This window comes from Felis catus, chromosome D1 (assembly GCF_018350175.1).
Source record: "Felis catus isolate Fca126 chromosome D1, F.catus_Fca126_mat1.0, whole genome shotgun sequence".
Taxonomy (NCBI): Eukaryota; Metazoa; Chordata; class Mammalia; order Carnivora; family Felidae; genus Felis; species Felis catus.
The window spans coordinates 104,881,789-104,891,462 of NC_058377.1; the positions used below are offsets into that span (position 1 = coordinate 104,881,789).

General features: G+C 53.5%; 1 protein-coding gene across 2 annotated transcripts; it reads left to right on the plus strand.

Annotated features, from left to right (window-relative positions):
• The first annotated feature begins 1,369 nt into the window (after positions 1-1,369).
• Positions 1,370-9,641, plus strand: TMEM109 (transmembrane protein 109). 2 transcript variants are annotated; one of them, XM_003993420.6, is made up of 4 exons: positions 1,370-1,528; positions 6,278-6,510; positions 7,416-7,518; positions 7,971-9,641. In XM_003993420.6, exons 2-4 carry the CDS (start codon positions 6,286-6,288, stop codon positions 8,360-8,362), a joined length of 720 nt encoding a protein of 239 aa, XP_003993469.1. In that variant the 5' UTR covers positions 1,370-1,528; positions 6,278-6,285; the 3' UTR covers positions 8,363-9,641. The 2 variants fall into 2 exon arrangements, with proteins under 2 accessions (XP_003993469.1, XP_019668040.1); XM_019812481.3 differs by having other exon boundaries at positions 1,404-1,594.
• Positions 9,642-9,674: the final 33 nt, after the last annotated feature.

The following is a 9,674-nucleotide window of genomic DNA, read 5'->3' on the forward strand; positions in this document are numbered from 1 at the left end:
AAAGTGACTTGTCATGGGGGGCGGGGGGGGGGGAGTTACATTTTTTAAATGTTTATTTTTGAGAGAGAGAGAGAGAGAGAGAGAGAGAGAGAGAGAGAGAGAGAGAGTGCGAGCCGGGTAGGAGCAGAGAGAGAGGGAGAGAATCTAAAGCAGGCTCCACGCTCTGAGGTGTCAGCACAGAGCTGACATGGGGCTCAAACCCCTGAACTGCAAGATCGTGACCTGAGCCGAAGGTGGACACTTAACCAACTGAGCCACCCAGGTGCCCCAAAATGTTACATTTCTTGCACAGGAGTCTGGGAGATTGGCAGTCCTTACAGATCAGAAACATCTCACAAGCAATTGTAAAATTGCAAATGTTAGAAAAGCTACAATGTGAGGCCCAGAGTGCTGCTAGAGCCTGTTCTGGAAGAGACTCTTAGCTGATGCAGGGAGTAATGCGGGTCCAGAGGAAGATGGCTGCAGCTGAGAAACATCCAAAGGAAATAAACAACTGGAGGAGAGGACAGGCTGGTTGCTGCTGAGTTGTGTAGTGTGGGAAGACAGAATTGGAAGACTGATTCAGGGAGGACATGAAAAGAGTTCTGTTTTAGAGTGTTGAGTTTCAGGAAGTGTTTTAACACCGAAGGGGAGGTTACCTATGGCAGCCAGTGTCAGAGAGGCAACTTGGGTGGGTGTTTTTTGGGTTTTTTTTCAATGTTGGCTCTCGGTACTTCATGGTTATCTCCACACGCCACTGTGAAGTGAAATGGTATTTTAGGAACTTCTAGGACTGGATAGTAAAGTTGAAACAGCTGAGGTCAAGAGGGATGAAGAAAAAAGTGCCTAGAATCACAAACCAGCCAAGAGATCACTCACAATCTTGCATTTGTGTGTGTGGAAATGGGGTCTGGAAGTTGGCTCCTTTCCTTCTCTATAACTGAATGAACATTCGAGAGCCATCAGCAGGGTTCGGGTGCATAATTGCTCTCAGAGGGGGCGGACGCATCTTTCCAGAGCTGGTACCTCTTACTGCTCCCCTAATACCTTTTTCCTTTGTGCCTTTTTAGCGCGAAAGTTCCTCAAAAAGACCAGGTGCCTCTTGGTTAGAACTACATTTCCCACAATGCCCGGGAGGTACTGGGTAGCTTGAAACTACGTGGACCGAAATGCTGAGGGCTTGAAGAGACGGCCCGGCTTCGACTCCGAATTTCAAAGATTCAGTTTACTTACTGCACAGCTCAGATATAGCCGCTTCTTCCCCCTTTCCTGCCAGAAACTTCCGTTCCCAGCTCGAACTTCTGATCCCACTCTTTTTTGGTGGGAATGCTCGGTGGGGGTGGACAGTGGGGGGAGAAACGTGATCAAGAGGATAGGGCGCATGCGCCCACGGCACGGTGTTTGGGCGGGGAGGGGGACCGGCAGGTCCCCGGGCTCCTCCCGCCTTGCGCGTGCGCAGACGATAAACCAACGCCCCGGAGTTGAGGCGCGGGTTTGGTGGCGCGTTTTAGCGAAGTCGCACGTGAAGGGCAGTAGTGGCCGGAGCCCGGTGAGTGCCAGTCGAGACCGGGGCTCGGGGACAGAACGCGGGACGGGGAGGCGGCAGCCGCTGCAGGTGGGAGCAGGGCGGAGTCGCGAGGCCTGGCGGACACGGGTGGGGAGGGGTCCGACGGCCCCCAGCGGGGGAAACAAACGGGGGATCCGAATCCTCGTTGCTATGCAACAGGGGGCGTCGTTACTAGGTAACAGGGGAGGCACGCGTTTCCGGGGTGAAGAGGGTTCGGAGCGCTGCTCAGAGGTCCGGCAGGGGCGGGGCGGCTGTCAGGCTGGGGTAGGAGGCTAGCGCTGAGCCGGTCGCCCCCGCCCCACGACCCAGCTTCCCGCGGCCTCGCTTTGAGCCCCTTGGGGTATCCCGAGCCCCTTGGGGTACCTCGAACCCCTGGGCCGCGCCGCGTCCCTTGCCAGCGACGCCACCCAGCAGGGCTTGGCAGGGGACTTGCTGTTCGAAATAGCACATGCGACTGACACCCTGTCTGGGGGGAGGCTGGGCCCTGGGGAGGAAGCTGCCCCTTTGCCCGTCGCCCTGCCCCCAAACAGTTGCTGGGCAGCAGCTGCCAGGGGTTTAGCGGGGGCTGCCCCCACCTGCCGGGACGCTGACTTCATTTTCCTCAGTGGCAGCTTCGCCCCGTCAAGGAGCTTCCTTTCGACGCAGCTGTGCTGCTCCGGCGGCCGCTGCGTATTTGGATCAACTTTAAAATAAGCCTCTTCTCCCCGCTTCTCCCTTGCTACTTTGGCGAGTTTCTAATATTCATTTAACAAGCATCCATTAGTCATCGTTCTGCGCTAGGCACTGGGGATTCCAAAAAAAGTGAAGTTCAACCGGAGGCGCGGGAAGTCTAATGGGGGAGGCCGGCATGTAAACCTGCTGAATTATGTATGCTACAATGTAATGAGCGGTGTATTGGCAGTTTGTGAACGGCAACATTCCTACTGACGCTTAAGGTTTAGAAAGTTCTCGCAGAAACACGTAATAATTCTTAAGCCTGCTTAACCCCATTTGACACTGAGGAGACTGAAACTCAGGTTAAGTCATAGGCATAAGGCGGTGGCTTCTAGTTTGTGGCAGAATGGAGCCTGGGAGGGAAGTCTAGGTTCCGACGCTCACTGCCACACTTTAGAGACTTTGCCTAGAATAGACTTTTTCCTTTGCTGCTGATCATTTCTGGCAGCTGTCTGGTTATGCATCAGAAATCCTCAAGGGGCTCTACAAACAAAATCCTGAGCCCCTATTTGGGAGCGTCTAAGATGGCCCCGATTGGGACAGACATCCTTGCTTGAACAGGCTCCACAGACTTTTCTGCTGGGCGACCAGAGCCGAGAACCACTGCTCCACTGGGGCAGCTCTGAGCAATGATGGGGGAAATCAGGGCCAGCAGAGGGCACTAAGTCAGCTGCCCCTCCTGCCACGTAGTGATTCATGGTGGGAAAGGAAGCTATCCCGAGGAAGGAGCCTTGGCAGGGGGTGTATGGACTGCCCCACCCTGCCCTCTTGGCAAACCACAGCTAAACATATAGTGCCTTCTCACTACCATAGTTAAGTGGAGCAGTTTCCCCAGCTGAGCCGGGTTCTCTTGGCCCTGCCCGAGCCATCTTCCAGGCACCTGGACAGAAGTGGCAGGGCTGGCCCCAGTCTTTTGCTGTCCTCATACCTCTTGGTACAAAACCATGTGCCGCAGGTGGGTCAGCTCCTGGCGGGACTCTGCATCTCCTCTCACTTTGAGCTCATTCATACTTGGTGGAACTCTTAAGTGCCTTGAGGGCCCTCTGTTTCTGAGGCAGCACAGGGGTTGGAACAAGAAGAAGGGCGAGATTTAGATCCTGGGTTCCGGAGGCAAGTCTCACCCAGTTCAGCCGTGCGAGCTTGAACAACTCCCCTGACCTCTCTAAGCCATAGTTTTCTGAGTAAAATGTAGAATAGCGGTACCCTGTAAGATTGTTGGAAGAGTTCAGTGAGATAGCGAAGTAACAGGCATTTTGTAAATTATAAAGCACCACACACGTGCAAGAAATAAACGTCTATGCTTAACATCATTCACATACACACTGAACTGGGGCAGATGGCTGCTTGTATGTGTGAATATGAACACACACACACACACACACACACACACACACAATTTGTTGAGTGCCACCGTTTGAGGCCAGACACTGCAGGAGGTGAATATGTTTAAGACCTACTTCCTCTCAGAGCTCAAGGCTGCTCCGGCTCTTGACTGCCATGGTTTCTCTTTATGAAAAGTATTTGGTTGGGCTGCAGTGAGGAGGTGTGATGACAGTGAGTCTGGTTCTTGCTGCGCAGAAAGAACCTGGAAGAAATGAGAAGGGATCCTGTTAAATAAAACAATTTGAAGAAACGGACCAGCCAGTGATCTTCAGTCTCATCTGCAAAGGGCACTCTCTAGAATCCTGTTAGATTTGGTTTCTGGTGCACTTCAGAAGGTCAGCTGGGGAGCCAGTGATGGCCTCACTGTGGAGGGTTTATTCCAAGGTCCCCCAGCTCCTGTTGACTGAGGCAGATGTCTGCTTGAAAGTCGAGGCTGGCACAGAATGCAGGAGGCCGCCATGGGGGGAGCAGCTCACATCACCCTGACCTTCTAGAACCGAGGAGACGACATCTGATCCCTCCTGGTGGAGGTCCTTGGATATAGGATCCAACCTAAGATAGCAACCCTGCTCTTTAAGTCCCCAGTGGGGTTATGACCCAGATAGCTCAGGAACTGACCTGTGCTTCCCTCCTGTCTGACCACTGGCAGGCAGGAACCATCTGGTTCTTGATTTCTGCCAAAGAGGGGAGAAGAGTAAAAGCCTTCCCAGCCTGAGGCCGCTCCACATGAATGCATGTTTTTGCAGCCCTGGTTGATTCCACAGACCTCAAGAGGAACTCAGGGCAGGTGTTTCTGGGCCAGAAAGTGCCCCGGATAGGATATTTTTATAACTCTTTCTTGGACTCTTCTCCTTTCTACAAAGTAAGAATCCCTCTCCACCCTGATGGCTCTGATTTCTGGGTAACTCCCAGAGTGATCTGGTAACCTGCAAAAACTTCAAACGCCTGGCTGCTCCTACATCAGGGGCATGGCTTAGCCTCTGATCATTGGGTCTGAATCATGGAAAACTCCCTGGAGCTACAGGTTCATTTCTGACCCTGGGAGAGAACAGGGGATTTGCTGGTGCTGTTTGACATTTCTCAAGCACAGTGGTAACCAGCGAACTTGCAAACATTTTTTTTGGCTGGTCCACACCTGCTTCAATGAATCTGTGCGTGTTGGGTCTTAACTTGCCTGTGGCATCATATTACAGATGAGCTCCAGAGTACAAAACACAAAGTGGGTAACTGAATTGTCACCAGGAGTCATTCACGGAGATGATTGCTAGATGCCAAGTTTATTTTAGCCCATGAATAATCTATTGTGTGACTCTCTAAATCCCATTTTTTTTTTTTTTTTTTTTTTGAGTGAGCGAGCGAGTACTCTTGAGTGAGCCGGGGAGAGGCAGAGGGAGAGGGAGAGAGAATCTTAAGCAGGCTCCATGCCCAGCACAGAGCCCAACTCGGGATCTATCTCACGACTGTGAGATCATGACCTGAGCCGAAATCAAGAGTCAGACGCTTAACTGACTGAGCCATCCAGGCGCCCCCTAAATCACTTTTGAAACTGACTTCGGAGATGATACGGCAGGGCAGTATGTGTGAGGGGTCTGATATCGGACGCACCTGGGTTCAAATCCTGGCTTCCCCCCCCACCCTTATTGCTTATCCTACCTCAGTTTCTTCTTCAGTAAAATGGAGAACAGTAACAATGCCTACCTGATGGTGGCGATTGCATGAGATAGGGGGCACATGGTTAGCTTTTTATTAATAATATCTTTCCCTAAAGGCTGTGCTCTAACCCTTTGCCTACATTGGGAGCTGGGGAGTTGATTGAGGTCATTCTGTGTCAGTGGGTCTCAGCTCGGCACAGCGAAATTACCCGGGGAGCTTTTGCAGGTTCAAGCCTAAACCACTCCCAGACAGTGACACCAGAAAGTCTGAACTTGGGACAGAGGCATCAATAGTTTGTGAAGCTCCCCGGTGGCTCCAAAGAGCAGCCACAGTTGAGATCCACGGTGTTAACCTTCTCTCCCAAATAAGTGTGCGATTTGGAAGCAGAAGCCTGGCTTCAAACCCTGACCTTTCTACTTAGCCCAGTGACCTGGGGCAGTGCCTAACCCCTGAGTCTGTTTCTTCTCATCTGTTACCAGTAGGAGGTTAATACCACCTCCTGTGATGGTCCTGCAGGGCAGGAGGCATATATGCAGTTTTCTCTTGCTTGAGCACATACCCGAGCACTTCTCTTTACATCTTTACACGGCAGGAATCTTATTTGTGTGTTATTTCCTAAGTTGTTTTTTATGTCTGCTTGATCTTAAGTAGATGATAACCTCCCTGGGGACAAAGCCTTATATTTGTTTTATGCCCGTAACACCTAAGACCCAGAGACGGGCCTTGAGATTTTTAGAACTGGAACAATCCTAGATCTAGTCTCCCCTAAGGCGTTGGAGAATACTTGCCGGTTAACGAACGAACGTGCAAGTGGTAAAGAATGTGAAAGAGGAACCGGTGAATCAAAAGGTCGTGCTCAGCTGAAGTTAAAAGGCCCACTTCTGCCTTTCTCGGCTAACAGGGTGGGGGTAGAGGAGGGCATTCGGGGGGTGTCCGTGCCCGTTCTGGCGCTCCGCTCACCCTGTGCTGCTCTCCCAACAGACCCAGCCATGGCAGGCCCACCGCGGGGCAAGCGTGTGTTCAAAGTCATCCTGACGGTCCTGGTGGCCCTCATCCTCCTCCACTCGGCATCATCCCAGTCCCACGCAGACTTCGTGCCACCAGGCCAGCAGAAGAGGGAGGCCCCGGTTGATCTCTTGAGCCAGATAGGTCGATCTGTGCGGGGAACGCTGGAGGCCTGGCTCGGGCCAGAGACCATTCACCTGGTTTCAGAGGTAAGGAAGGTGCTTCCTGCTGTGACTACACCCACCGAAGAAAGACAAAGGAGGAGACGTTCATGGCCACCCCGTCTTGGGTCCACATCCTCTCTGTGTCATAATCCCTGCTGCAGAGAGCCCCACATTGTACAAGATGCAGCCAGAGAGTTCCCACTTTTTCGCAATCCCATTGTTCGATTCCTACCCTAGGGCCTGTAGCTCTCCTGAAATTTCCCTTATTCCTGCCCTCTCTTGTCAGAAAGACGAGGAAACGGACCAGTCCTTATAAACCCATGTCACTGGATGACGACAGAGTCTGACTTTGGTCTAAATCTGACCTAAAGTCTTAAATTGGCAAAATGTCAAGACCTGAAAATTCCTTCCCCTCTAGACGTAGAGGTAGGCCTGACTCAGGGGCTTAAGACAGAGCTGTCTTTGCCAGCTAGTGACATCCTAGGTGTGGCATCACATGCTTTTGATAGGTCATTCTAAACACTTGAGATGATCATTTATAACATCCATAATCTAGTAGACCTGAGGGACTCCTCCTTCGTTGAAACATCCTAGCCCTTCACAGATGTTGCTTCCACGACTTGATGATTCCGTGGGAGGACCCCAGTTCTACAGGGTGACAACTATAGAGATTTGATGACCACCCACCCCCCCCCCCCCATACACACACACATTCACCTACTACCATCACCAAAATATTCTAGCAAATCAGTTGAATTAGGGCCCAGATGTCCTGAGTTCCAGTTTTGGAAGGAGACACGGCCTGCTGTCCAGGCTTGGTTCGCAAACCTCCGGCTGAGAAGGAGGTGAGGGACGTTCCCTCCTGGCCTTGCCTGCGCAGTGGTTGGAGGCTTAAAGGAGAAGGGCATGATTGATTATAAGCTTATCTCCTTGCCCTCCTCTTTCCACAGACCTTGTCTCAGGTGATGTGGGCCATCTCATCAGCCATCTCGGTGGCCTTCTTCGCGCTGTCTGGGATTGCTGCGCAGCTGCTGAATGCCTTGGGGCTAGATGGTGAGTGGCAGGGTACTGGTTCGGTCCCCTGGAGCTTAGCCTGTCACCTCCTATTTGTGGGAGCTTATCTTTTCAGGGCGCAGACTTTTCCCCAGGTGCTTAACCCCTGCCAGGTGTCCCCAGAGGCAAACATAAGAGCAGGCTAACGGTTGCCCCTACTTACCAGGTGTTTGCTTCCTGTCTGGCTAAGCCATAGTATCTCATGTAATTGCTACCCGCGGCCCAGAGCATCACTCCCATTTTGCAGATGAACCGGGTTTCAGGCGAGGGAAGTAATCTGCCCCCAGCCAGCAGGAACAGGAGCTGACTGACATTCAAACTCCTACCTTTGTGACCCTGTGGGGAAGGATTTTTCCTTTGCAGGGAGTTTTAGCTCCTTTTTTGGTTCTCCCCCCCCACCCCGTGCCCTCACCACTCCAGATTGGCTGATTCTGTGGTTCTCCCTCTTCCAGGAGATCACCTCACCCAGGGCCTGAAGCTCAGCCCCAGCCAGGTCCAGACCTTCCTGCTGTGGGGAGCAGGGGCCCTAGTGGTCTATTGGCTTCTGTCCCTGCTCCTTGGCTTGGTGTTGGCCTTGCTGGGGCGGATCCTGTGGGGCCTGAAGCTTGTCCTCTTCCTGGCCGGCTTTGTGGCCCTGGTGAGGTCAGTGCCCGACCCTTCCACCCGGGCCTTGCTCCTCCTGGCCTTGCTGACCCTCTACGCCTTGCTGAGCCGGCTCACTGGCACCCGGGCCTCAGGGGCCCAACTGGAGGCCAAGGTTCGAGGCCTGGAGCGCCAGGTGGAAGAGCTGCGCTGGCGACAGAGGCGGGCGGCCAAGGGGCCCCGGGGTGTGGAGGAGGAGTGAGGGGGCGCCGGGACAAGGCCTTCTGCGTCGTCCTCGTCGTACCAAAGAGCTGCACTGCTTCTGGATCGCACAGCCCTCCTTCCAGTACCCTGCCCCTTTCCTGCCCCGTCTCTGAACTGTCAGAACCTTCCTGTCTTCACCGGACCCCACCCCCCACCCCTGGCTGAGAAAGAGGGAAGACCATTCCCCATGCGGTCCCTGGGGGCCCTGCCTTCTGAGGTTCTCTGTCTGGGATTGGGTTCTCCGTCTGTCTCTTAACCCTTTTGCTGCTCCCAGCCTGCCTCCGTCGGGGCAGGTTGGAACGGCCTCCCCGTGGCTTGTGCGTCTGCTCTCAGTGAACATCGCTGCCCCTGGTCTCCTGTGACTCAACTGGCTCCCCTCCGCTGCTGCCTTGCCTTCCTCCTGATGCTCTCCTAGCTCCTCCTTTGCCAAGTCCCCAGGCTTCCTTCCTCGTGCGTCTCCTTCCGGCCCTGCGCTCCACCCAAACCACAATCCCTCCAGGCATGCTCTCCATTGCCTAGCTCGGGCGAAGAGGCAGGGCACGTGGGACCTGAGGGGAAGGCAAGGGGGAAGTTCCCACCCGGGGCTGGGAGCAAGGATGTACATGGAGTCTGTTCTAAGTGCCTTAATCCGAGCCAGCAGGGCCCTTTGCCTGCCCGCCACTGTACTGTATGTGGGAAAGTGCACTGTGGCTGCTTTGTGTCAAGAAGAGAGTTTTCCCTCTCAGATTCTTGATTCCCCTTCAGCCAAAGCAAAAGGTGACTGCTTCATAGGCTTGTGCCTGCAAGTTGGACCCTGCGGTGGCCATCAGATCCCCCATGGGGATTTCAGAGACACTGGAGGAGAAGGGAGGACTCACCTGTCTGCACAGCTCCAGACGGTTCTCCACCCCTCCCTCTCCCTCCACTCCTGCCACTAAGGACTTGCTGATCAGGGCCCACCCTGGTGGCCCCGGAGGCGTGCGGAGCAGACACACTAGAGCCGCACATCGGGGCCCCTTCCCTTCACAAGCTCTGAGAGGGGCAGCGTGAGCCTGCCACCCGAGCCCTCTCCTCCAGGGCTCTCATTCTTTCTCTCTGAGGTTCCGGGGGAGGTGGGTGTCCTCCACCAGGCCCAGCACGTGATGTGAAGAATGAATTAAACTCCCAGTTCTTAACTGTTAAGGTTTGATGTGGAATCACCGCTGCAGTGAGATATATTTTTATCAGCGCTTGGTTGGTTTTAAATAAAATGCACGCTATTTTATTATCTTGTTCCATATAAAATGTATTTACTCAAAGTCTGGATTGCTTTCATTTCTCCCTCGGGCTAA

Bases quoted from the DNA above. Each gene is read 5' to 3' on its own strand.
- TMEM109 (XM_003993420.6), top strand. From the start codon at position 6,286: ATGGCAGGCCCACCGCGGGGCAAGCGTGTGTTCAAAGTCATCCTGACG. The intron at 6,511-7,415 runs GTAAGGAAGGTG...CTCTTTCCACAG, and splicing joins CCATTCACCTGGTTTCAGAG to ACCTTGTCTCAGGTGATGTG. The intron at 7,519-7,970 runs GTGAGTGGCAGG...TCCCTCTTCCAG, and splicing joins GAATGCCTTGGGGCTAGATG to GAGATCACCTCACCCAGGGC.